Source organism: Phasianus colchicus, chromosome 31 (genome assembly GCF_987193195.1).
Source record: "Phasianus colchicus chromosome 31, bPhaCol1.hap1.1, whole genome shotgun sequence".
Taxonomy (NCBI): domain Eukaryota; kingdom Metazoa; phylum Chordata; class Aves; order Galliformes; family Phasianidae; genus Phasianus; species Phasianus colchicus.
This window is the reverse complement of record NC_143466.1, coordinates 913,690-941,309: the sequence shown is the minus strand read 5'-3', so window position 1 is coordinate 941,309 and position 27,620 is coordinate 913,690. Positions and strand designations below refer to the sequence as shown.

Genomic DNA, 27,620 nt, shown 5'->3' with positions numbered 1-27,620 from the left:
AGTTATCTAGTCCATCCATCTGCCTTACCTTGCTTTTTTAAAGACTCTTCTTCCTTGGATTTTTTTTCTTAGAAGCTTTCTTTTTTTGCTTCAACACTTAAATAAGCAAATGAAATAACTATTGACGCACAGAGGAAATATTCAGTGCCCACATGTGAAAGAACACCTCAGTTCATTTAGGGCAGATCATAACAAGTTGCATAGCCTAAGGTAGAGTGTGTGAACACATCATACTGGGAATGAAGAAGCAGAAAACTTGTATTTAGTTAAACCACATCACACTTTATGAAACTGTAAAGTTTTGTTGTGTTTTTTTTTTTTTTTTCTTCCTATATCTTGCCACTCTATTATTGGCCCCGTTGTTTCCCTGAGTGTTCTTTAAATGTTCCAACTTAGTTTGTACCACAAAGATCAGATCTGGAATATTGGACTTAACATCCTTGTCTCCTCCATGTCTTCACTGCCATAGGAGGGAAGCATCCTTGTATTGCAATTAGATGCAAAGGGTATTTTGGTGTTACAGAGAAGAAGAGTTGGATGTCCATTGCCTATAATCAACACTGAGCCTTATTTCAGAATTAAAAATGTATTTCAGCTATTGTCAATTAGGAAAGGACTCCACCTCTTAAGTCTATAGATCAAAAACAATGAACTCTGAACAGTGGAACTGAAATGAAGACTGAAACATTAAAGATTAACTCACGGTGCAGCTCTGCCTGAAGGCCAGCTGTTGTTTTATTGAAATATCAGTACTTTCTTGTCAAGGTGCATTGTAAATGGAGACTTTTTGTCCTTGAGTCTTGGCAGATATCACTGAGAGAACTTGGTTTGAAATGGGAGTGACTTTGAAGAAGATCATGCCTTTGAATACAGATGTTCTTGGATTTTCATTGGACTTACCTCTTAATATTACCTCTCACAACTGTTTCTTCCTTGAAATATAATGCAGCAAGTACTGTGTACATGGGTTGATGGTGACAGGACAAGGGAGAATGGCTTTAATGGTTTTAAATGGTTTTAAGACAGAGGAGATTTAGGTTAGATAGTAGGAGAAAGTTTTTCACCCAGAGGGTGGTGAGGCACTGGAACAGGTTGCCCAAGGAGGCTGTGGATGCCCCATCCTTGGAGACATTCAAGGCCTGGCTGCATGTAGTTCTGGGCAGCCTGGTCTGGTGGTTGGCAATCCTGCCCAAGACGGGGAGGTTGAAACTAGATGATCATTGTGGTTCTTTTCAACTCAGGCCATTCTATGATTCTATGAAGTATTTTTAGCTGCCTTAGAAACAAAACTGAATTTTCTTTGAGAAAGTGAAGAGAAGAAGGAGGAGAAAAAACGCTGTCCTTGATGGAGGAGAACCATGTTAGAGAGTACTCAAAAGTAATATTGCATACACAAGTCCATGGAGCCTGACATCTTTGGAAGCTCATATCAGTCTGGAGAGAAGGTAGAGAGCAAACATCAACTCCAACTTCAAGAAAGGCAGAAGGAAGACTCAGGTCAACTACAGGCCAAAAAGTTTCATCACAGTCCCTGGGAAGGAGCTGGAGAAACCCCTCCAAACAAAACAAGAATGTAATTGAGTACAGTCAGCACGGCTCTGTGAAGGGCAAATCATGCTTTATTAATCTGAAAGACTTCTACAATGAGGTAACAAACTTGGTAGATGAAAAAGCAGAGGACGATGTTCACCTGCTCTTGGTGATAGGTTTTTGATACTGCCTCATGTAATATCCTTGTAGAGATACTGAGTAGAACATTCAATGAAGTGGAAATCAGTTGAACAGCCAGGCTGTGTTGGATTTTCTTGCCACTATAAAGGGGAGGGGATGACTTTAGTTTGGAGTAGGTTGATCCTAATGGACTGCAGCCACTGGAAAGGACCCACACTGTGAGGAAAGGTCCCACAGCAGGGAAAAATGTGAGGAAGAAGGAGCAGAAGATAATAATTGACAGGCTCATTCCCTGTGTTCTGTGCCACTCAGTGAGGAGTAGGTTTGGGAATAAAAGGGTGAAACTGAGCCCAGAAAGGGCAGCAGAAGTAAGAAAAGTGTTGGTTCAATTTTGTCTTTGGTTCTCACCACTCATATCTATTTTAATTTGAGATAAATTGAATTTTCACCAGAGTGAATCTGCTTTACCTGTTGTGATAGCTGGTAAGTGATCTCCTTGCCTTTATCTCAATTCATGATCTTTTTCATCTTATTGTCCATGTCTTGTTGAGGAGGGGGGGTGAAAACAGCTGGGTGGGCATCTGGCATCTGAACAAGACAGCAAACTGGAAAGAATGTCTTTTACATCAGAATTGTCCTGTTGCCACTTAGATATACCTGGAAAGGCAAATGGGAAACTGATAAAGCTCAGAAAGAGAAAGAACGAAATCCTACCAATGGGGAAGAACAGCCACAGATGACAGCACCACCTTCTTTCATGTGATTCATAATTGCCTTTCTTTTTATGCTGTGTGCTGTTAATATTTAACTGTGCAGTCAGAGTTCCAGTTGAATTAACGAGTTCACCAATTTCTGTACAGGTAAATTCTCATATATCCATTTCTATCTTTTTTTTTTAATTTATTTCCTTCTGATCTATAACTTCAAATATATGTATTTCCATTTGTTGGCTTCTGTGGATTAGACTCGTATTTTTAAAATAGTTATATTTGGTTTAAAGATGGGATTCATCTATCTAAATGACTCTACCTGTGGTTCAGCTGATATTTGGGATGCTTGGCCTTTATCTTGAGACCTGGTGCTGAATTCCTTCAGCTGAGGAGAGGCACCTAGTAATTAACTGTACTGTCACTCCAAAATGTGGCAAATATCTCATGAATGTTTGGCAGCCCTGTGTAAAAGTCACAAGCTGGGGAGGGGGGGGGGGAAATACTATGGAAAAAGGCTCATTGGATGAGATGAAGACAAAAAATGAATGCATTAATTATTGTTACTACTGGTACCAGCTCAGCGTAGGGGAGGTTAATGTAGTTTATTGGTAATTGATAGAAGACTAGAGCAAAGTGAACTAAAGCAAACTAAAGCCATCTTCCTCTCATCCACCCACTTCTACCTCATCCCCTCAAGCAGCACAGGGTAATAGGGCTTACGGTGGGCAAAATGTTAAGAGGAAAAAGCCAAGAGAGCTGACCAAATGTTTGCCACGTACCACGGGACATTGTGCTCAGCGATAAAGGCTCAGGGAAAGGAGGAAAGTGAAAGAGTTGATGGTTACAGAAAAACAGGCATAAACCGAGCAAGGTGTCAGCTACTCAGGTGCAAACATAACCAATCCTGTCAGCAGGAAAGATCAAGAAATAGTACAGAATCAGTGACTCCGTGTTTCATCATGTGGTTTTGGTTTTGCCACTCTAAATTATCTTTCAGGTCAGATTTAAAAGCATTGCAGGAAACAATGTGGCAGATGAACAGTCCTGAGCTGAGTTGTTTCTTCTGCATTATGCTTCTGCTCCAGATCGCTCATGCAGGTAAATGCCTCCTCCCTGTAAACTCTGAGAGTTTCTTATAAACAAACAAACAAACAAATAAATACATTTTAAAAAGCAGTGCAGCCTTTTGCATTCCTGTATTCAGGCGCTAGGGGATGCTCTCCAGTTCTGGTAATAGTTCATGGCTTTCAGCTGTAATTTCCTTCTGGAAATGAAGAGTTCAGCCCCTGTCTTCTACTCACTCCACCTTTAGCTGCTTAATTCATTCCAGCTCCACCTCTCATAACTGTGGTAACAGCAGTTTTATTTTTGTATAGCAGAGCAAAAGAAAACACAAAGTCAAATAAAGGATTGGGTAAGTTCCTATAAGCAAAATCTATCAAATGTTACTGCGGACAAACGTGACTCGGGAGATCCATGGGTCACTCAGTGCTGGAAGAGATAACAGTATGGGAATATAATCACCTACTTGCTCTGCTCTTATCTCCATGTGGAGTCATCCTACACTGTCCACACTGGGAGGCTGAATTTGGTTGCCTAAACCATTTAATGCCATGTGAGGTCCTCTCCTTTTCTGCAGAAGGACGTGGGAGTCCTGTGGGTTTTGACTGAATCCTGCTTTAAAATCACAACTGAATACTTCACTGTAGGCTTCTAAATTCAAGAGTCTAACTTTTTTTTCTTTTTTCCTTTTTTTTTCTGCTAGAAATCCTTGATGTATCCACATTGCTTCAAGCTAACCAGAACCTCCTCATAGGTGTCACTGCTTTAGTCTCCACTCTCCTTCTCATGGTCATCATCATTGTGATCCACTATTGCTGCTGTTCAGGTACGGGCATTTTCTCCCAATATCTGCAGCTTGTATGTGGTCCTACAGCATAACTCGAAGTTCTGCTGTCCTCATTCCATCCTTATTTACATGGCATCCAGGTGACAATGCTTGGTTAGAGTGAAGCACCTAGACCATACCTTGCCAAAGTGTGAAGATGCTTGGATGTCTGGAATCAATAATCATTCTCCCCAGTCCTTCCTTATCACTGTTGGGTACAGCTCATCCACATAGTCCATGCCATAAAACCTGTCTCTGATCTTGGCAATACTGGTCTTCTCTGAGGTGCTGACCTTCACCATAAGATTATACATTTTTTTGCAGGATTGGAGGAGGCAACAGTTCTACTGTTCTCATTTGTTGTTGTTTCCATGAGAATCAGAAAAAAAAAAAAAAAAAAAAGAAAGAAAGAAAGAAAAAAAAGAAAGAAAGAAAAGCTAATTTCTCATTGTACATGCTTACAGGGCACTCCTCCCTCTGCACCAGAACGTGCTTGTTATTTTTTTTTAATGGCTTCAGCTTCCTGATGAGAGGGAAAAGGAACAAGAAGAGAGTACAACTACATTGATTTCCATTCAGTAACACCTCCTTCTTGATTTGTTTGAATCAAGCTGTCCAAACCCAAAACTTCAAGACGCCAATATTTTATGGAAAATTTAACGTTTAAGCTTTCACATCCACTGTGGAGTTTTCATGCTCTCTCTCTCTTTTTTTTTTTTTTTTCTTTTTTTTTTTCAGGTTGTCGTTCAAAGGATCCTGAAAGAGAACCTGAAAAAGGTAAAGTGTAGGTTAGAGTAGAGTAAATGTTGATGATTACAGATGTCTTCGTTAGTGCTTGCTTGTGTATCTGTTTGGAGTATGCATTTCAGAGCTGCAGTCGGTTTTATATGGGATCATGGGATGTGACCCAAATGTGATTCCCAGATGCTGTAAGTAATGAATTAAATTGAGAGCATGAGAGATTTTACAAGTTTTGGGGTGTGCGTCTTGCTCTAATTTCAGACTGAAATAAGATACTGTCATCACCAATATCCAGGACACATTTGCAGAAATACAAACATGAATGTCATTTCAGGTGTCGTAAGATACTGCATGTCTTCCAAGCAGATCTGTGCAGCTGTCTGTGTATCCCTAGCACACACAAAGTCTCTAAATATCTTTGTAAGGGAAAGTGAATCTAGGCCCACACATCCATTTGCCATCAAAGGGCAACTCAAGGAGACAGCTCTTCTCTCCAAAGTCAGATCAAAAGAAAGGAGAAGAGGAGAGATGGATTCTGGGAGCTTTGGTTAGTAGTAAGTTGAATTTGAGTGAATGGTCTGTCTTAGCAGTCAAAAAGGGCTGAACCCTGTGGGTTTCTTCCAGCTCAGGACATTCTATGATTCTATTAATTACTCCTGGAGCTGAGAATCCATCCTGGGTGGTCAACTGAAATAAGCACATTAAATTTTTCAACTAATTTTTTTTTTGTTTGGGTGGACATAGGAATAAGAACATAAATCTCTGTTCTTCTTTACTTCCTCTTTAGGGTTACTCGTTCCTGATAATTCTGAAGGTAAGAGTTATGGTGTACAAAGTAGTAAAAAACTAATGTCTATGCCACATTCAACCTCTAATGCAGGATCTCAGAAGTCAGTTTGTAAGATTGCATGTGTCTTCCATTTAAGTTCATATTGGCAAGAATCTCTATGGCTCTGTCATCTACTGGATCTGCTGCGAGAGCAACACCACTGTAAAGGTGGTTAAAGAGTGATTTTTATCAACTGCCTCTATTTTCAAGCAGTCACAAAGGAATTTTAGTAAAAGCTCTTTTTTCTTTTTCTTTTTCTTTTTCTTTTTCTTTTTCTTTTTCTTTTTCTTTTTCTTTTTCTTTTTCTTTTTCTTTTTCTTTTTCTTTTTCTTTTTCTTTTTCTTTTTCTTTTTCTTTTTTCTTTTTTCTTTTTTCTTTTTCCCTTCCTTCCTTCCTTCCTTCCTTCCTTCCTTCCTTCCTTCCTTCCTTCCTTCCTTCCTTCCTTCCTTCCTTCCCCCCTTTCTCCCCCCCCTTTTTTTTTTTCCTTTCTTCCTTTCTTCCTTTCTTTTTTTTCTTGAAAGATTATTAGAAAAACCAAGAGCTGTTTGGATCTGTTCTCTGCTTGGCCATTTAAAGTATCATTTTGCAGCCCAAGATCCCTTGGAGGAAGACATGGGTTCAAGCTCGTAGATTGTGTTACCAGAAATACTTTGTAACCCAGGGGCTATGCACTGACTGACAGTGCTTTTGATCTTTTGCAGGAAATACCCCTGCGAAAGATGGTAAGTTTGTACAATCTCTGTGCAGAGTATGTGCTAACAAAATAATGTATAGTTACTGTTTTTAATATTGACACTCCACAGCTCAGAATGATGTTGGAGGGGCAAAAAGGAATCTAGTACAGCACCTAGTCAGACAAGTGTATCAATTAGCCAGACTTACTTATCCTTTCTTTCTGAGTATTCCTCCCAAGTCCACCTTCTATCTTTTGGTCTTTCCCAAAGTACCCTGCATTCAATTTTGCCCAAAATCTCTTTCAAGCTTCCCATGAGAAGCTTTAAACAACTCCTCCTTCTCCCCAGTCCTAGAATAATTTTGCTCTCTTGTGGGATCCATGAAAATCTTTTTTCCCCCTTTCTGAACAATGAAGTCTTGGTTATAAAGGACTGCAAAGGACATTTGTTTCAAAGTCTTGTGGCTAAGCAGGTTTTCCTTGCAGCCTAAGTGCTCTAAGGCACTAAGGGACATAGTTTAGTGATGAAACAGATTGATGGTTGGAAAGATTTTGAAAGTCTTTTCCAGCCTAAATGGACAAATAATTCCATGATTCTATCTTTCAAATAATTAACCCTGAAAGTTGAACATTACATGTGCTTTTTTTGTTGTTGTTGTTTGTTTGTTTGTTTAGTTTCACCTTCAGAAGAAACCATTATCTCAACTTTGGAAAAAAATGATGAGGAGATGGGTAAGTGAATCTATCTCCCACCTATTAGTCTTAAAGGAGCTTGCATAAGTAGTAAAAATTAAACAAAAATGAATGCAACACAATCAGTTCCATTGCAACACACTCTTACTCCTTCTGACCCTAAAATGCACTCTACTGACTTGCTCCTGATCCCTGCTGCTTGCTGTTTTCCAGACTGGCTTATGTTCTTGTCGCGTTTAATTTCTATTTTTGCCTCTTGGATGGCAGTTTAACTCTGAGATTTTTGTCCTAAGCTTATCTCTTTAAAAGACCACTTGCATCTCCATCAGCTATGTATCTTCTTCTTCCTTAATAGAAATGCTGAGATTTAAAAAAAATGTTTTGATTTAATTTAATGTAAGTATTTATATTCTTTTGCAGAATCCATAAGGAGAAGAACTGGTAAGCTTTTCTGACTCTTGATTTGGTTTGTTCTTTGCAAGTAAACCACAGAAAAAGGGAGATTTTTGCAGTCAGGAGGTCCCATACTATTCTCATTGCACTTCAGGTTATCATCTGAGATCTGAAGTGAGATTATGGTGGAAAATATCTAACTTAAAAACTGCAGCAGAACATGTAGTTATGAGGTTGATGTGCGTTCTGTTCATATGAGCAGTTGCACTGTGTTCTGTGCCAGTCCTTTCTATAATTTTTGGTTGACAAGCACATAATCTTGCAGATGACAAGGATGCTGAAGACTCAATTGGCTTGTCTGTGTTTTAAGCTCTTATGGAATGTATGGAGCAACTTAGGAATGAGCACTGCCATCAGCTGTGGGGATGCCCACTCTAATCTGGAAGTTCATTATTTTCCATTATGCAAATAATTGCCTTCTGAGCTGATCTGACTCACTCACTATTTTCATGTCTTTATCTGCAGAGTACCTGGAGAAACTTGTCTTTTTGGGTGAGAACTCTTGAACTTGTTGGGAAGTGGGAGAATCCTGGGTAATGTTCTCACCCTGACAACTGTATGTTGCATGTGGAAAAACACCCAAAAATGAGTTGTCTCATTTGCTCGAAGTTTTGTTTCTTAAGAAATCTTTTGTGTACCAGTAGCAATGCACAGGGTGCATTCATAGCAGTGTGAATGCATCTTTTGCACATCCCAGAGTGCCACACATGCACACTTGAGTATCTTCGTTGGTGACAAATTTGCAGTACAAGCCACAGATTTATTCCCTTCTGAAGTTAAGATCCTGTGCAACAATGACAAGTGTGTTCACCCTGATAATTACCTTAATGATAGATGGAACAGAAAATGTGGTATCTTTGTGACAAAGACTGCTGATTTCGTTTCTATATATTTCCACCCATTTCCTCCCTTCAATCCTACTTTCTTGTCATTGCCACTACACTAGTGGTTACTGTCACCAGTGAAATCTTTGCCCGGCTGCAGTGCACATCTCTTTTCCCTGTATCAGCATGTCAGATACAGACAGTGTAGAGGGACTGAAAGTTGTCTCCAATGCACTTGTTTTTATTCATTGTGTAGGAGTTAAGGAAATAAGAATATAGTTGATTGGGTTGTATTTTTTGCTTTTGGGGTGACGATTCAGATTGCCTGATTGACTGTTATCCAGAGGAGGAAGAGCTAGTAAGATGATTTCTGCTTTTTTTTTTTTTTCAGAAAAAAAAAAATCTCTAATCTTAGATGCTGACACAGCTCACCCTAGACTGGAAGTCTTCGATGAAGGAAAGAGTGTAAAGGATACAGGGATTATTAGAGATGTGGCCATGAATAGCAAAAGGTTCGACTCCCACATCTTCATCTTGGCAACTGAGGGTTTCAGCATTGGCAAGCACTATTGGGAAGTGAATGTGGGAAAGAAAAATAACTGGGAACTGGGAGTAGCTTCTGAAGCTGTAACTAGGAAAGGGACAGTAATTCTCTGCCCCAGAAATGGCTTTTGGGTCATGGCACTGTCTGATGGGATAGAGTACTGGGCCTGCACTGACCCTTGGACACGTTTGAATGTAAGGTCAAAACCACAAAAAATTGGGATACTACTGGACGTCTCAGCTGGACAGCTATCATTCTATGATCCCCAAAGTCAAATGGCTCTGTACACTTTCAACATTGCTGAGAGTGATAAGAAAGGGAAGTTCTTTCCCTTTTTTTCCATGGGTAACAGCGCTGGAAAGAAAGACCCAGAGCCACTAAAGTTGTGTTTTTAAGCTGAGTAGTTAGTGAAATCTGCTGTAGGCAATAACACATGCATCTTCATGGAGAAAACTGTCTTGCTGTTTTGCCTCATTCTCCTTGTATCTTCATGCCACTGCTGATTTGCACAGACCTTGGAACAGATTATGTGTCCCTTCATTTGTCTACAGAGTGCCTCATCATTTTAGGAACTGTTAAGATGAATCTTTAGTGGCATTACACTCTTGGGCTCATCAGTACACACTGGAACAGCATCGTCATGTAGGTACTAAACTGTCAAACAACAATCTTCATTTTTGCTTTTAATGTGAAGAATAAAATTGGTATTTTCCCAGACTGATTTACTGGTGTTTGTTCTTTCCATAGCTTTCTTTCTACACAGCCTCACAGCAGGCCTTATCTAAAGACTTATGTTCCAGAGTGGGGGTGCATCATGCACAAAGACATGATTTGAAAGCTTTTCTAGAAAAAGTAAGATTCTTCATGTGATTTCATTCCTATATCTCCAGTAAGGATAACGTGGTGGATTCCTGGAGAGGATGTTCTTTTAGCACAAGAACAAAAGGAAATCCCTTAGCATAATGTTTTGGGAAAGGGTTCTGTAGATCTCTCTGTTCTTCTATCACCACTCTTCCTATGACCTAACCTTGTACAGTTTTAAGTGAAACCTCTAGCTTTCAAAGGAGTGTATGTCAGCCACTGTCCTTGCATGCAGATCAGATCTTCTTCATGAATACTTTGGTATCTCTAGATCTTGAAAAGCTGCATGGTCAGTGGCAAAGGCCACCTTTGTCCTGACATGGGCCAAGTTTTGGTGTTGGTCCAGGCTCATCTTGTATGGAATTCCTTCCTTCTTCAAGCATTTCTTTCCCTTGTCTGCTAATGACTATCTACTCATTAGTTCTATTCTTTGAACATTTTCCCCTGTTCTTGTTGGTCAACTTCAAGCAGAAAACACCTGATTTGTTGCACACAGGGGGCAAATCTGCTATGCATCATTTTGGTTTTCCAAGGGTTTAGTGCTTGCCCTTGCCCTCTGCAATGGTAGCTGAAAGCTCTGTGCCATGGCAGCAATGGGGTCTGTGGGATCCATTTCCCCATCACTGACGAAACCTTCCAAACTAATTACCTGATCTTCTATGATTCTGGGTAATGCAGAGTTCCTGGTGTGTGTGCAACATCTGTGGCTGTGTGTTCAACATTTGTGGTTGTGGTAAGGTTTGGAAGGATTTTTGTATTCCTGGAAGCAACAACAACAACAACAACTCACAAAACCAAAAAGGTGACATTTGAAAAAACTCATGAATATGTACTTCAAAAAGGAAGCCCACTCCTGTTCCTAACGATGACATTTGGATTACAGGGAAGGAGGTTATGAAGTACCTGGTCTCACATATAGACCCTTGGATCCATTTGGCTAAGTGTGGAAAAATAAACAAGAAAAACATATTCCTGGGCACCTCATCCAAGCAGCTCTCACTACACAATGTCCATTCACAGACTTAAAGTCACTGATAGTCTGGAAGGAGTGTTTTATCTTTTCTTTTTGGTGTGTGTTCTTCTGCTAAGTAAATAGGAAGCCACTAAAAACAATATTCTAATTAAAAGGAATCAAGATGTGAAATCCAGCTAAAATCAACACTCTGTTTCAACACAGTCTCCATCTGCTTCTATATAATACATCCTATCTCTCTCTTCCTACAATAAAAATCCAATTCTTTTTTTTTTTTTTTTACTGAAGAGAAGATATTATCTTTCTATTTCCACAAATTTTGCAATACCATTACAGCTGTACATGACTAGCATACCCCACATTCCCCATTTTCACCTGAAATATTCTCTCTCACCCCGTCATACAGTCAATGGTTTAATCCCGACAATACGTTGACTTTGGACTTTGTTGGGCATGGTTTCTTCAGTGCTGACACAGTGCTTAAGTCACTGGTTATTAAGAAAAGCATTTTCATTTGGAGAAAAGCAGAAAAGAAGGCTGAAAGTTTTCTCTGGATTTGCTGGTCTCATCTGAAGTGGAACTTGACTATTACTTAAAAGGAACAAAAACTGAGATTTCTTTTTATAGGAGAACAGGTAAGAACGAACAGAAACATGGCACTAATGGACAAGGTTGTGATGGGACTTGATAGGTCAAGTTGATGGTAGGGCATGATGATTTGAAGGTCTTTTCTAACCTAATTGATTCTATGATTTTGTTATTTAAAAAAAAAAGAAAACAAATCTGCACGTAAAGTCCATTCTTCTTTTAAAATATGTACTTCATGTGAAGATATGGCGAAAGACAGTAATGATGTAGTTAATGGGGTAACCTCTTCTTCTTCCATCCTATGAAGGCTATTTTTTAGCTGCAGGTCATTTGCTTGCAGCAAATAATGATGAAAGTAGATCCACTGCCTCTCTCAGATTTTCCTTTCTCTTAATGTCAGTCACTCACAGAATTTAAGTTCTCTGTGTTAATTTGTCTGCTACTACTATCCCTATGGCGTGTATGTAATTTCATGAAGAATGTTAGATAATTCTCTGAAAGAGAAAGAAAGGAAATTGCTTATAAAACGGTCTATATTTTTGAAAAAATAAGATTGTTAAAATGCCCACTTGCCACGGTTGTATTTATGAAACAGAGTGCTGGATCATTTCCTTGTGGTGACCACTAATAACGTCAGTGAGGTTGCATTATTTTTTTTTATTATTAACTGGCTAATATTTCTGTTTCTGGGTTCTACGGTGAAATGTTGTCAGACGTAAATGAGTACCTAGAGAGATTGGAAGTTTAATTTGTAGTGGACAAACAAATCCCTAGTTACAAGACCACAGAAGAAGTAATGGCTTTTATACAGTTTCTTGTAAGGTCTCCTTACCAAAAAAGACTGGGGGACTCCAGGAACCTGTTCTTTATTCCCATCTTATTTACATCAAACTCCAGCTCAGGAGTGGTAAACAAAAGCAGAGGAATAGAGAACAACATTAAGAAATCAAAGATTACAAGGCTGAGCATGGAACAAGGAATTATCTTCATATGAGGATCAATGATATAGTTACAGGATTTTCAACTCAGAAATGAACTAGTAAAATGAATAGGGAACTGTTTCTCCCAGCAGGAGCTGCTGCAGTCATCAAGGAAAAGAATTATGTTGAGGATTCAAAGCCAAATATTTTCCCCATGATTACTGCTGTGCTGTGATACTCATTTTGGCAGAGTTGCAGGATTGACATTTTTTCAGAAAAGATATGGGGAGCTCAGCACAAAAGAAAACAAACATTACCCTAAAACACCTACCTAAATTGAATGCAAAAGTAGGATTCACCCAGTGAAATGTCAGTCTATAGTGGAGATTTTCACATCTGAATTAGGCGCTCTGACTTCTGCTAATGTACAGAAGTGATCAGTGTTGGAGTAGTAGAAATATCATCCTGAAGAGTATATCAAATAGAAATCCCATGAGCCTTGCCTGCTCCAGTCTCACTTTCAAATAGTACGTAACCATTTCACAACAGGGTATTACTTGGGGTGATGATTTTTTTCATTTCCTTCAAATTATGGCACCTGAACACTTCATGTGGGCTATGGTACCACCAAGAAGAAATGTTCCAAATGCTGGCTTGATTGCTAATTATGAATAATGCTCCAACAGTGCCTATTTTTCCTTTTCCTTAAAGAGTTTACTTTATTGGTCTCTAAAGCAGGGAGACTTGAAAGGTTGAAACCTTTGTCCCTTCAAATGTTTAGTACTCGTGATAAACGTGATATTATACATGAACATGATGAATGTTTAGTACTCTTGAGGTGTAACGTGGCAAGCAGATAAGCATCACACAGCTAATTGCTCCCTCACAGTGGGATGAGAGACGAAAGGTCAAAGTACAAGAGCACGTTTGAGTTAAGAATGGTTTAATATGAAAGAAAGGGGAAAATAAAAACAGAAGAAAAACAAGCAATTGCTCATTAGACCAGACGACAACTAGAAGTCCCTTCTAACCTTAAGCATTCCATGATTCATCAGTGTTGTGAAAAAGAAGATAGGGAATTGCATTTGTTATGCATGGATGTGATAGGAATTCAAAGAGGGATACAAAAAAACATTACCCTGGAGAGTAGCAGAACAAGAGCAAAGCACTGTTTCATCTTGTGACAAGTGTGCTGGCAATCTGTATCAATGTCAAAATTATAATGAGTAATTTGAAACAAACAGAAAGGGGAGCTGGTGAGGAAACACCAGAGAGAACATTTCGTTTGGGCTGAGTCATGTTCTTACTCTGCCTTGGAGAAATCAGTGAAAATGACTGAAAGGATTCATTATTGCGTGAAACATTCCAACTTTCTGTGGATCACTAAATAAATAAATAAATAAATAAATAAAATCATCTAACTGAGATAATGTTCAAACAGCAAATAGAGTAATGAGGGTTATTTCTAACTTTGAGAGAAGAGTTAAAGAGAAGTACCAAAGTTTTTTTCTCTAAGAGGGGCATGTAATGAAAATATAAGAGGAAGAACATTATTGAAAATCCCATTATTTTTATGGATGGAATGAATGGAATGAATGGAAGTGAATGAATGGAAGAGAATACACTGAAGATCGCAATTATTGTTTGGACTGAAGGTAGCCTCCAGGAGTTAGCATAATCAAAAACATGGAATCTCTGTGACATTCCACGCCTACAACATGGCCAAGGAGTCAGAAACCACAAGGAGGAATGTAACAATGTGCTGACTTGAACTCTCACTTTCAGTGACAGTCATGGCAGAAAATCACAAGTTCAAATTACAATGTATGGCACGCAATGGAATAAAAAAAGTTTCTCCCATCAGGTAATGGACATTCATGCTTCTTCAGCATGAAAAAACCTGACTGAGAAGAGAGTTTTGGGGGCTTTTCAGTTCTTATCCAATTGATCCACAATGGGTCATTTGAATAGCATTCATTTCTTTAAGAGCAATAATAGCATTTTTCTGAATCATATGCTCAAGAATGGGTACATCATCAGATGCAGTTCCTTTGTTTCACCCACTTCTAATTAAAATTTTAGTGAGTGACACGGTGGAGAAGATGAAAACCTCACTGAGCAGACTACTGCCAACTCCCCATATCCTATCAGGTAAGGACAGTTGGATTTCCAATTCAAGTCCCTTTGGAATACAAAAGACAAGATTGGCAACTGTTGTAGTCAATAAAGCTATGGGGCTGTGGACCTGGTTTGGAGAATGGAGTGGAGACAGAGTGGGGATGGCAAGAGAAGTACCAGAGATCACCAGATGTAACCATCTGTGGTAGTTTTCTTAAGAGGAGGAAAATCCAGTGAGGTGCTGAGGTGGCTTTGGAGGGGTCAAGATGAATCCCAGCCAAGTACTGGCAATTCCAGTACTGCAAGGGTGTATCAGAGGGGTTTTAATACTGAGGGAAGACACTTGGAGACAAGGTGATGTTGTTGGAGTGGATGTGTGTCTGAACGATTGTACAGTGTTCAGGACTTTCTATTACATGTGCATTAGCTGGAGGATGGGGAGGGAAGGATTTCTTCTTGGTGCTCTGCATTACCTAGAGCTGCAGGTGGGAATCTCCATTCTAAGGGCTGATTCTGGTGTAGAAATTGCATGATGCACAACTTCTGTTTGAAGTGTGAGGACTGTATGAAGCCTTCTTGTCACAGTCCAGATGCTGTGGTGGAGATGAGCCATGTGGGTGCTTGTAGGATGTGGAAATGGCTCGCTGTAGGCCTTGGCGAACTTGGGCAGAGAGCTCTTCCTCTTGGTCTTGCATGGGGAATCTTGCTACTGTCAGAGTAGGAGGAAGAGGAACAATGTGGAAAACACGACTATGAGAGTGAAGTGAATACATGAGAATAGTGCACTTTACCATGAGTGTTTCTCAGATTTTGGGGTGCTTTGCAGCGTAAACAGTAAATGCTGCCAACATAGTAGTGCTAAGAGGAAGTCAGGAGGTTTAGCTAGAAAGCTGCTTTGACTGCCTATTTCTTTCCATGCCCATGACATGACCAGAGGAGGGAAAGCTACAAGACAGACTTTACCCTTTTCCTCCATGTCCATTATTTCTTGCAGTAAGAGACACGGTGAAGCTGAAGCTCTCACTGATTTATGATCGACTGTGCAGCATGTTGCCAACTCAATTCTTCTCGTCAGGTAAGGGTAGTTGGATTGCCAAGCTAATTCTCTTTGGCTAAGCATCATTTATGGGTGTGTGACTGTGGTGAGGGTTTGGTTTTCTCCTATCTGTCTTTTAATTGTTGGGACTTTTCCTGTCTGTGATGTGATCAGGCCCTGAAAAGCCTGAAGTTGGTCTTTCAGTTTTGCTCCTTTTCTACATGATTTCCAGTGAATGACCAAGCAGAAAAACTCCAGCATTCAATTTCTGACACATGGAGCTGTGTTCTGGGAAGATGGTATTTCCCACTTGGGAGGACAATTTTGACAGGTGAAGTACATTCTGTGGGCATGCCAAAGAGACCTCATCAACAGTGGAATGTGTTTTCTGTTATATCATATTTGTAGTCAGTGTCAAGGGAAGAAAGAGGAGAAGAACTGAAGGTTGACATGGGAATTAACAAACATTTTCAGTGCTCACTGGCCTATAAGGCTCTGGAAGGACCAAACAGAAACAACTATCAGCTACTAGTGAAGAATTCTTCATAGGAATCTGGCATTGGCATGAATAGAACTGGATCCTTTCTGATACTCTACAAGCTGCAAGAGAGCCAGGAGATGTGGAAGAAGCATGAGTGTATGAGAAAAGGTTGGGAGTGGGAGAAGGGCAGGGGGCTGACTGATGGCAGTGTGCTATGCCAAGAGCTGAGGTGCGTGCTCTGTCTTGGTTTCTTGGACAGAAATTTTGATGCAAGTCTGGTTTAGGGGCAGGGTGAAGGGAATAGTTGTTGCCAGGGTTGCATACAATGCGATAGAAGGGAGAGATTCTGCTGAACACCCAGAGAGCACATTTGAATCTCGTTTTCCTTGCCTGTGATATGATCAAGCCTGGAAAAGGGGTGGTATGGTCCTTGACACTTTGATCAATTCTACTTCCACTTTCAGTGACTGACAAAGCAGAAAGAGGCTCTACTTCTGAGTTTGCACTCACATTATACTTCTACTTCCTTCCTTACTTTTCATTCCATTTTGCTTACCTTTTCAGTGATTGCTGTGTTACGAGAGTTCTTTAACTCATGGAAGAACAAACCTGTGCATCAGTTTTCCCCTTCAGGTAATCCTAGTTTTACTGTTAATCACTTTTCCTCGGTTCTTCCACAGACCTTTTCAGCTGCAGGACCTTCAGTGATCTTTTCTGGGAAAGCAGAAGGAGTCCAAAGAAGAAGAAGCAAAGGTAGCTTTTAGCAACCCCAGGCAGTGCTACAGGCTTGGGGCAGAGTGTCTGGAAGACTGTTAAAGGAAGCAGAAGTGGGGTACTGGTCGATGCTTAGCTGAACATGAGCCAGCAATGTGCCCACGTTGCCAAGAAAGCCAATGGCATCCAGGGTTGTATCAGGAATAGCATTGCCAGCAGGAGCAGGGAGTAATCATTCTTCTGTACTCAGCTCTGGTGAGGCCACACCTTGAGTGCTGTGTTCAGTTCTGGGTAACTCATTGCAAAGAAGACATTGATGCTCTGGAGCGTATCCAATGAAGGGCAACAAAGCCCTGAACAGTCTGGAGGACAAGTCGTATGGGCAGCAGCTGAGGGAACTGGGATTGTCCAGTCTGAAGAAGAAGAGTCTCAGGGCTGACCTTACTGCTCTCTAGAATTGCCTGATTGGAGGTTATGGTGAGGTGGGGTTGGCCTTTTCTCCCATGTAAGTAGTGACAGGGTAAGAGGGAATGGCTTCAGCTAGTGCCAGGGGAAATTTAGGTTGGATGTTAGGAAATTTTTCTTCTCTGAAAGCATGGTCAGGTGCTGGAATGGGCTCCCCACGGAGGTATTAGAGTCACCAATCCTGGAAGTATTCAAGAAATGTTTGGATGCTCTACTATGGGACAAATTTTAGTGGGAGCTATTGCTGATAGTTGAGAAATTGGACTGGGTGATGATCTTAGAGCTCTTTTCTAACCATGGTGATTCTATGATTCTGTAATTCTCCGATTCTACTTAAAAGCTGTTGTTAGAGTGGTGCTGGTGAGTGACTGCAGGTATGCCTGTGACCTGCACGACATGTCTTCTTGTTTCCTGTACGTGAGCATGAGTGTATTACAGTGAAACGTGTGCCATAGAATCAGCTTGATCAGAGACTCATGGTCTGATGTCCAGCTGGTGAGATACAATAGAAGTGAAACACTGTGTAGGCTCTAAGTGAAAAGGGAAACAGGAATAAAGGCTCTCAGGAGAGTCAATGGATATCAAACAAGATTCATTTGACGCACATTTCTCACAAGGTTTCTGATAAATATCTGCCATATTTCTACAATTATTAATATCTTGTGTGCTGAACAGGTTCTAAATGGCAGATGTTTAGCACACAGAAAATGAAACAGAATACTTTTGATATTTCCAGCATTCTTCAGGATTTCTAGTTATTTTGTCATTGACAAAGAAAACTGTTTTTACATATTCTTTGAATTTCATCATTCTCATACATGCAAATGCTTTTAAGAATCATCCACTGATGTACTCCTGCTGTTAGAACACTGCTTGGTGTAGATACCTCACAACCATTGCTCAGAAAGATCCCTTGCCACTTTTAAATTCTAATGCTCGGAGGTACTGACAAAGATTAGCTTGTGCTTTCTCTAAGGAAGTCATGTTTCCTCTTTTGAATGCTTGTTTACATGGCTACTGTGTAGTCTACTGAGCTTGTCATGGAAGCGAAGAGCTACATGGAGGTTTCTCAGCACAGTCATGACATTCTTGCTGCATGCCACCAGATATTCTTACTGATGTGTTGTACTTGCATTGTATGATACAGATGCATTGGAGATGGCTAGAATATGAGGAGACTCTTATTTGCCCACATACATTCAGCTGAGACACCAGCTGACCATCCTTTTTCTACTCTGTTCTGGCTTTCTACCGAAGTCAGAAAATTAATCCCCTATTGGATTCACTGAGAGGTTTCTGAGGTGAGATTGGAGCCTCTGCCCCATTCCTGGGGAAAAAGAAAACATTGTTTTTTCTCTCTTTCAGATTATGACAAACTGAGGACTGAATTAGGTAAGAGAAGCCAATTTCTTACTTGTGAAAACGTCACAGAACCCACAGGGAAGATTCAGACGCATTCCGAGAAATACCAGAAGGCAAAAGCTATGATAGGTCACAGGCTTGATTTAATACACTGCAGGAGAAATGTTCCAATGGAGAAGACCTACAAGCCAGTAGCTGATACTTGGGAAGAGGTTTAACTGTTGGTGAAGAAGATTTATCCCTATATTAAAATGATCTCTGGCAAATACTCTAAGGCTGAAAGAGCACCAAAACTCAAGCTTCATCCTCCAATCCAATAGAAACCAGAGATACCTCACTCTGGCAAATTATTCTCATGTTCCCCATTCTCTCACCACTGCCACCGAGGTTCCTTCTGTTCAGAAATCTGATTAGGTTTCAGGTTGGGTTAGAAACATTTCTAACAGTGGGTTGGTAGACAGTGTGGGCTATGTTTTAGTGTGACAGATACACTTACTACCTATGTTACTCATTTTCCTACAGAACTTGTGAAACGACAGCACTACAAAGGTGAGAGTAAAACAACTCGTGGTCCTGAGCCCTTTGATCGTAACGGTAGTTTGGAAAAAATGTATTTTTCTTAGAGAGCAGTGCAGGGAATATTTCTGTCTATGGCACAATGACTTCTTCCCTTTCAGAAGCTGTGATTACAGCTAAATGGCATTTTTTCCCTTAGGAAGAGAGGCCGTTTATATATCTCTATTTATTTATTTAACTATTAGCATGAATGAAAGACTTATTTTGAAGATTTTAGTTGGAGCGGTTCCATGGAACCTGTTACGACTTCCAGTTAATTAGCACACATCTGACCATCAGAAAACAACTCAAGCTGGGTTTAAGCTATGTTTTGTTGTAATGTAGTCCTATATTTGACCATGAAAATTTGATAACCATAATCAAATGAAAGGCTGTTTTGAGCTTTTGGCTTTACCAACAGGGGAATGTGAAGCAACGTATTTTTCCTCATGTTATATCTACTGACCTTCAGAGATGAAGGGACAAGTTTATAAATCTCTCATGCTCCACCTTGGAGCTGTAGCTTGGAAATAAATAGTGCTAGGTGTTTATTATTTGTTAGATAGCAGCCACCCCAACATGGGAAACAAGAGGCATGGGAATAATAGGAAGGAAGAATCTGGAGGTGTCTGGAGAAGAGCAGGAGGCTCTTCTAGCTGACAGGGGAGGTGGAAAATGAGCAAGTAAAACATGGATGAAATGACACAACAGAAAGCCTCAGTAAATCAGACCTTGTGTTTCCTGCTACTTACAACATGACTTGATCATTGCAGTTGATGTCACCCTGAATGCTGACACAGCTCATCCCAGATTGGAAGTGTCTGAAGATGGGAAGAGCGTGAATGATACTGGTGTGATCAGACAGGTGCCCAGCAAGGAGGAGAGATTTGATTCTCACATTTTTGTGTTGGCAAAGGAAGGATACACATCTGGGAGACGGTACTGGGAAGTGGATGTTGGAAAGAGAAGAAACTGGATCTTGGGTGTTGCTTCTGAGTCTGTGGCTCGTAAAGGGACTGTGATCCTGTCCCCAAAGAATGGCTTCTGGGTGATATCGTTAGCAGACGGGGAAGAGTATTGGGCCCACACGGATCCTTTGACTCGTTTGACAGTGAGTGGTAAACCACAGAAGATTGGGATCTTCCTGGACATCTCTGCCAACAAGCTCTCATTTTATAATGTCAAAAAGAAAACACCTTTGTATGTTTTTACCAGTATTGGTGATAGCAGGCAGAGAAGGAAATTTGTTCCCTTCTTCTCAACAGGTTCTGGTGTTTCAGTGGTTGACACTGAGCCACTGAAAATCGTGCAAGAGTTTGATGATGACTGGTTGTATGACTAAAATACACGCTGTGAGACCAGAGTGCAGTCAAAAAAAGCCCCTGATTTTGTATTTTCCAAGAGAAACAGTCTACAAATTCCATTATTTTCAAGAGATTGAAAGCAAGTATTTCAGTAACTGTTTCCCTTTACTTTAGAAAGCATTCCAACAATTCTGAGAGGGTACATTTAGAATGAATATAAAGAAGGAATTCTTCACAGTGATCATAGAGAGACAGTGGAAGACATTAATTTGAATAGCTGTGACTGCTCTATAGACAGAATTGTTCTAAGTGAGGTTTGATAGGATTTGAGCAACCTGCTCTAGGGGGGAGATGTCCATTTCCATGGCACAAAGGTTGGAGAAGATGATCTTTAAGGGTCCCTTCCTAATCAAATTATTCTAAGCAAGTAAAACTGTAATAACAAGTAGAGCACTGTGTGAAGGAAGATCGTGAGAAGCAATTTATGGCAGATTTTTTGGCAGAAGCCCAGCAGCAGGCATGGTAAAGTTAGGAGACAAAGATATTATGCCAAGCACACAAATCTATTCTTTTGTAATATTGAAAGTTCACGTGAACGCCTATTAGAATTTGAATGACTGCAAGTACGGTAATGTTACTGCATAACTTTATGTAATCACGGTTTAAATAGCAATAAATGATCTCCTTTTTGCAGATCTTACTATCTTACTATTTTCTGGTTGCCTTTGTTAATATCACAGACATCCAAAGGGTTTACAGAATAACTAAGGTTAGAAGGAACCTCGGGAGGTTCTCTGCTGTTCAGTCAGGAACACCCAGCATAGGGGGAGTTGGCAAAAATGCCTTGAGGCCTGCACGGGTTAACAAGAAGATCCTGGCCAAACTCAAACAGAAAAAGAAAGCCTACGGAGTGCAGAAGAAAGGACAGGTAACCGGGAAGGAACACAGAGACATTGTTCAGGTAGCTAAGGATCATGTTAAGAAAGCTAAAGCCCACATCTTGTTAAAAGCTTGCTGTCTGCACTCTTTGTGTCTTACAGCCTTAATCCCAACAAGGATTTGCCCCCCCCTTTTTTTCCTTCCAGTTATTTGCCTGATATCACTCTCCTTGCTTTGTATCTGCAAACCCTGAGAATCATGGTAGTGACCCATGGATCACAACATGAAATGGGCATGAGAATTGCCCATCTCTCCCCAATTCAGTTTCCTCAATTTATAGTGGAGAAAAATAATTGTAATATACAGGAAAGTAGATCACAGTGATTTCATATTGATAAATATGATCTAGCAATAGAAGTTCCAGGACACTACACAGCCAATTGATATGCATCACTTTCGACTGATTGGTATAATCCCAATTTCACCTGATTTGACCTCACACTCAGTAGTATTGAACCAGTGCTCTCCATTTTAACTCAAAATTAGTCTGTTTCCTGTCAAAAATTCTTCTCAGGGTCAGGAGATAAAACTGCTGTAGATACATTCTCAAACTTTTCTAGCCGCACAATTTCCTACGGAAAAGCTTAACTGATAGATAATTTCCAACACAGAAAATCTCCTTTCCAGAGGATATTTCAGCTGATTCAGCCAATTTCACTTAGTTCATCTAGTTCATTCGATTCACTTTCTGCATGCTGTAGATTAGATTAGAATCACAGAATCACAGAATGGCCAGGGTTGGAAGGGACCTCAAGGATCATGAATCTCCAACCCCCCTGCCACATGCAGGGCCACCAATCAACCCCCCTAATGCTAGACCAGGCTGCCCAGGGCCCCATCCAATCTGGCCTTGTACACCTCCAGGGATGCACGGGGCATCCACAACCTCTCTGAGCAGCCTGTTCCAGTACCTCACCACTCTCTCTGAAAAGAACTTCCCCCTGACGTCCAACCTAAATCTCCCTTCCCTCAACTTAAAACCATTTCCCCTTGTCCTGCTGTCACTCACCCTTTCAAAGAGTTGATTCCCCTCCTCTTTGTAGGCTCCACTTTAGGTACTGGAAGGCTGCAATGAGCTCACCCCGCAGCCTTCTTTACTCCAGGCTGAACAAGCCCAGCTCCTTCAACCTGTCCTCACAGGGGAGGTGCTTCAGTCCCCTGATTATCCTTGTGGCCCTCCTCTGGACCCTCTCCAACAGCTCCCTGTCCTTCTTGTACTGGGGGCTCCAGACTTGGACACAGTATTCCAGATGGGGCCTCACAAGAGCAGAGTAGAGGGGAACAATCACCTCCCTGTCCCTGCTCTCCACCCCTCTTTTGATGGAGCCCAGGATACCATTTGCCTTCCGAGCCGCAAGGGCACACTGCTGGCTCATATTAAGTTTTTCATCTATCAAGACCCCCAGGTCCTTCTCCACAGGGCTGCTCTCAAGGACCGCTCCTCCCAGTCTGTAGGGATGCTTGGGATTCCTCCGGCCCAAGTGCAAAACTCTGCACTTTGCCGTGTCGAACCTCATCAGGTTCATCCAGGCCCACCTTTCTAGCCTCTCGAGGTCCCTCTGAATGGCATCCCGTCCTTCAACCTTGTCGACCACACCACTCAGCTTGGTGTCATCAGCAAACTTGCTGAGGGTGCACTCAATTCCATCATCAATGTCATTGATAAAGATGTTAAAGAGCACCGGTCCTAAGACAGACCCCTGGGGGACGCCGCTCGTTACTGGCCTCCACCTGGACATAGAGCCATTGATGACCACCCTCTGTCTGCGGCCTTTCAACCAGTTTCTTATCCATCGAGTGGTCCACCCATCAAATCCACATCCCTCCAGTTTGGAGATAAGGATGTGGTGGGGGACCATGTCAAAGGCCTTGCTCAAGTCCAGGGAAATGACATCAGTCGCCTTTCCCTTGTCCAACAATGCCGTCTCTCCATTGTAAAAGGCCACCAGATTCGTCAAGCATGACCTTCCTCTGGTGAAGCCGTGCTGGCTGTCACGGATCACACACCCTTTCCTCATGTGATCAAGCATGTCATCCAGGATGATCTGTTCCATGATCTTCCCAGGCACAGAGGTGAGACTCACCGGCCTGTAGTTCCCGGGGTCCTCCTTGCTCCCTTTCTTGTCAATGGGAGTGACGTGACCCTTCCTCCAGTCATCCGGGACCACACCTGACAGCCACGACTTCTCAAATATGATGGAGAGCGGCTCAGCAACCACCTCAGCCAGCTCCTTCAGAACCCTGGGATGCATGCCATCCGGCCCCATAGACTTGTACACATTCAGTCTCATGAGGCGGTCTCAGGCCTGCTCTGTCCTCACAGCGGGAGGGGATTTACCACCCCAGTCCCCACCCAGAGGTGTAGGGATGCAGGGCTCAGGGACGGGAGGAGTACTGGAGTCCTGGCTGCCAGTGAAGACCGAGGCAAAGAACTCATTCAGTACCTCAGCCTTCTCTCTGTCCATTGAAGCCAGTTCTCCTTTTACATTTAGGAGGTACCCCTGCTTTGGCCTGTCTCTTCTGGCCAATGTACCTATAGAAAGTCTTCCTGTTGTTTTTCACGTCCCTCGCCAAGTTCAGTTCCACCTGCACCTTGGCTTTCCTGATCCCACATCTCCAAGTCTGGACAACATCCCTGTATTCTTCCCAGGTGGCACGCCCTTGTTTCCAGAATTTGTACGCAACTTTCTTCGCCCTCAGCACTCTCAGCAGGTCCTTACCGAGGCACACCAGCTTCCTCCCTCCTCTGTCTGCTTTCTTGTTCAGAGGGACAGAGAGTTCTTGCGCTCTTAGGAAGGCATCCTTGAAGAGTAACCAGTTCTCCTCAGCATTTTTGTTTTTAAAGAAAGCATCCCAGGGGATCTCGGCCAGCAGTCCATTGAAGAGCTTAAAGTTTGCTCTCCCAAAGTTCAGGGTCCTGATGCCACTCTTCACCAGGCCCACATCTCTCAAGATCACAAACTCAACCAGAGCGTGGTCACTGCAACCCAAGCTGCCTCCAACCTTAACACCATTAATTATTTCCTCCACATTGGTGAGCAGCAGGTCCAGCAACACTTCACCTCTGGTCGGTCTGTCCAACACCTGGACCAGAAAGTTATCGTCAACACATTCTAGGAACCTCCTGGACCTCTTGCAACTTGCCGTGTGGTCTATCCAGGAGATATCCGGAAGGTTGAAGGACAAGAGCCCGTGAGCACGAAGCCTCCCGCATCTGAAGCAAGAAAGCCTCGTCAACAGTCTCCCCTTGATCAGGTGGCCTATAGTATACTCCTATCACCAGCTGGCCTTTGTTAGACCCATCCCTAGTTCTAACCCACAGGCTCTCAACCTGATCATGACTGCTTCTCAGAGGAAGCTCCTCACAGTCTATCCACTCTTTGACATAGAGGGCTACTCCCCCACCCTTCGCTATCTAGCCTATCTCTTCTAAAGAGCCGATAGCCCTCAATGGTGGTATTCCAGTTATGGGAATCATCCCACCACGTTTCTGTGATAGCAACAAGGTCGTAATTTTCTAAGCACATCACGGTTTCCAACTCATCCTGCTTGTTTCCCAGGCTCCGTGCATTGGTATAAAGGCACTTCAGCTCAGCTATCCATCTCACCACCTTTATAGATGGTCTAGGTTCCCCTAGAACAGCAGCATCCCCAACACCCCCCTGCCCCAGTCCATCCCTTTGTACATCACCGTCATCGCCCAGCAGGTTCGGTACGAGCCCTGGAATGACCCGCTCAAGCTCGACGCCCCTGATTTTGCTCCCTTCCCCCTTCATACCTAGTTTAAAGACCTGTCAATGAGTCCTGCTAGTTCCTCAGCTAAGATCCTCCTCCACCTCAGAGACAGACTACTTTCATTTGCTGCCAGTGCTGAGTAAGTTTCTCCATGGTCGAAAAACCCAAAATTCCTGGATTTGCACCAACTTTTGAGCCATTTATTAATGAGGTGTGTTTTTTGGTACCTCTCAGTATCCTGCCCTGCCACTGAAGGTATGGAAGAAAACACCACCTGCACACTCACTCCCTCGACTACCCGCCCCAGTCCCCTGAAGTCTTTCTTGATAGCTCTGAGACTTCTCTCAGCAACTTTGTCACTGCCAGCCTGGATTATCAATAATGGGTAATAATCAGAAGGGCGAATCAGACCAGGAAGTCTCCTAGAAATGTCTCTGACCCGTGCCCCAGGGAGGCAGCACACCTCCCTACGGGAAGGGTCAGGCTGACATATAGGACCTTCCGTTGCTCTCAGCAGGGAGTCTCCTATAGCAACCACCCTTCTGTCCTTCCGAGAGGAGGCAGTCTTGAGGCGCGGGGCCAAATGCTTTTCCTGAGGCAACCTCACGGGTTGACCTCCCCCTTCACTCCCACTCACCTCTCCCTCGAGTTCTAGGGCCTGAAACCTATTAGTCAGAGGCACGTGGGGAGCCGAGGATGGTCAGGATGGGGGACGCCCACTTTGTCGAGCAGGTACATGTTTCCACTCCTCCCCCTTTCTCGAATTGTTTGTAGGAGGAGGAGAGGACAGGAGGCTCACTGCAGCACTGTCAGCCTGCCGGTTCCCCTCACCCACGTGCCACTTCCCCTCTCCCACCTGTTTACGAGGCAAGGGGGGTGACATGCTCCACATGTTGCCTCAGTTATGCACCCAGATCTTGGGGCTGATAGGGACTGGCACCACCAGTCAATCTCCTTCTCACACTCTTTTATGGTCTTCAGCCTCTCTACCTCCTCTTTCAGGTAGACAACAAGGCTAAGTCATGCAGTTGGTCACATCTTATACAACTACTGCTGCCATCACCCAGCACTGCAAAGGCCGGGCTCTGGCACTCATGACAGCCAGGGACCTGCGTACCAGCATCTCGTGTTGGGGCCTCAGTCTGAGTCTCCACACTCTTTTTGGCTGCAGTCTTTTTCCTGTGTGAGCGTGGAACGCCCGCCTGGGACTCCACAATTCTTGTGGCGTTAGCCTTCCTCCAGGTGCAGGCATTGCCAACCAGCAGGCACCCTAATGCTATTAGATAGCCTTAACGGGCAGTGCCTGATCAGGCCCGCCCTGCTGCCGGTAGTGCTGGTTCTGCCCCCGCGCCGTTGCCGGGTCGTTAACAGGAGCCCCCGCACTTATCACTCACCCTGGCAATAACAACCGTCCTTGCTGGGGAGTCCCGTGCGGGAGTGGCTTACTGATTCTCCTCGACAAATAAGCCTACGTGGTTCCCACACACCTTCTCTGGTGGACAGCGACGCGTCTCTGCCCTCCCTGAGGCTTTTCTAAGGCAAGGGGGGTGGGTGCAGAACCGCTGCCCTGGCAACGCCCCCGCCGCGATGGCCGCTCTCGCGAGAACTGCCCGCCCGAGAGCTGCGCGGCTGCTCTGCTCTCTCGGGGATCCCTGAGTGACGGAACCGACCGAAACCCCGCTGTACCTCGCCATCAGTCGCTGCGCTTCTGGCTGGAGCAGCTCCGAAGCAGCGATCCTCAGCGATCAAGGGCTTCTTCTGGGTTTGTGCCCGTGTAAATTCGATTAGATTAGATTAGAGCAGTTCTTGCTTTTCAAATCCATAGTCAAGATTTTGTGTGAGGGAAGTCAGGACGTTGACAACTGCCCTGATTTGTGTTTCCGACTCTGAAAAAGAATTTGGAGTTGTGATTCAAGGAGATGCTGGATACTGACAAACTTCTGATCCCATAAATTCTTCATGTCCTCAGGACTGAATCTAATCCCAACCATCAATCGTTTGATCAGAAGCTATTGTGATTCCCTGCGGTGAGTAAAGTAGAAGATATTCATGAATACCAGGCACTGGTAGTCTTTTATTGGTAAGTAGGATCACATGGAAGGCTGGCAGGAAGGGCAAAGTGAAACAGAAGAGCTAGGAATTCATTAGGAGGACTAGAAGGAGACAGAATGGGGCAACCCTGACTGAGCTCACATGGGGAATAATACGCATGGAATGTAAAAACAGGGACAAGCAGCCAGAGGAAATGACCAAAAACTATGCATGCTTGCATGGTTAAAAAGAGGAAGAACACAACTTGGCCTGGGTTCAAGGTACTGTGGGATGTGAAGGTCATCCTGAAAGCTCAAAGAAATCTTAGTTCTGCTGCCAAAGGGTGAGAGGGAACTAAAGGTGACTTGCCTGGACTCTTGTAGAACCAGAGGAGGGCTGACACTGATAGAAGCAGAGCGGTGACATTCTACACCTTCACTTTCGGGAACTCGTCCTACACAGCAAGTGAGATAATGTGCATCTTGGCAATTGCCAAACCAGGCTTTGACCAA

General features: G+C 42.7%; 2 protein-coding genes and 1 long non-coding RNA gene across 3 annotated transcripts; 2 read left to right on the top strand and 1 right to left on the bottom strand.

The window, feature by feature from the left end:
* Positions 1–1,580: 1,580 nt before the first annotated feature.
* On the bottom strand, positions 1,581–26,632 carry LOC149914117 (uncharacterized). The gene is made up of 3 exons (XR_016460589.1): positions 26,472–26,632; positions 2,140–2,328; positions 1,581–1,811 (listed from the first exon to the last, which is right to left on the bottom strand). It is a non-coding gene; the product is annotated as an uncharacterized LOC149914117 (long non-coding RNA).
* On the top strand, positions 3,407–9,762 carry LOC149914119 (zinc-binding protein A33-like). The gene is made up of 7 exons (XM_090127497.1): positions 3,407–3,479; positions 4,147–4,269; positions 5,008–5,046; positions 6,541–6,561; positions 7,188–7,244; positions 8,124–8,150; positions 8,874–9,762. Exons 1-7 carry the CDS (start codon positions 3,407–3,409, stop codon positions 9,419–9,421), a joined length of 888 nt encoding a protein of 295 aa, XP_089983623.1. The 3' UTR covers positions 9,422–9,762.
* On the top strand, positions 14,648–20,441 carry LOC149914118 (butyrophilin subfamily 1 member A1-like). Its single transcript, XM_090127496.1, has 4 exons — positions 14,648–14,678; positions 15,481–15,561; positions 16,684–16,756; positions 19,829–20,441. Exons 1-4 carry the CDS (start codon positions 14,648–14,650, stop codon positions 20,439–20,441), a joined length of 798 nt encoding a protein of 265 aa, XP_089983622.1.
* Positions 26,633–27,620: the final 988 nt, after the last annotated feature.

Bases quoted from the DNA above. Each gene is read 5' to 3' on its own strand.
- LOC149914118 (XM_090127496.1), top strand. From the start codon at position 14,648: ATGGCAAGAGAAGTACCAGAGATCACCAGAT. The intron at 14,679-15,480 runs GTAACCATCTGT...TATTTCTTGCAG, and splicing joins AGTACCAGAGATCACCAGAT to TAAGAGACACGGTGAAGCTG. The intron at 15,562-16,683 runs GTAAGGGTAGTT...GTTCTTCCACAG, and splicing joins AACTCAATTCTTCTCGTCAG to ACCTTTTCAGCTGCAGGACC.
- LOC149914119 (XM_090127497.1), top strand. From the start codon at position 3,407: ATGTGGCAGATGAACAGTCCTGAGCTGAGTTGTTTCTTCTGCATTATG. The intron at 7,245-8,123 runs GTAAGTGAATCT...CTTTATCTGCAG, and splicing joins AAAAAATGATGAGGAGATGG to AGTACCTGGAGAAACTTGTC. The intron at 8,151-8,873 runs GTGAGAACTCTT...TTTTTTTTTCAG, and splicing joins GGAGAAACTTGTCTTTTTGG to AAAAAAAAAAATCTCTAATC.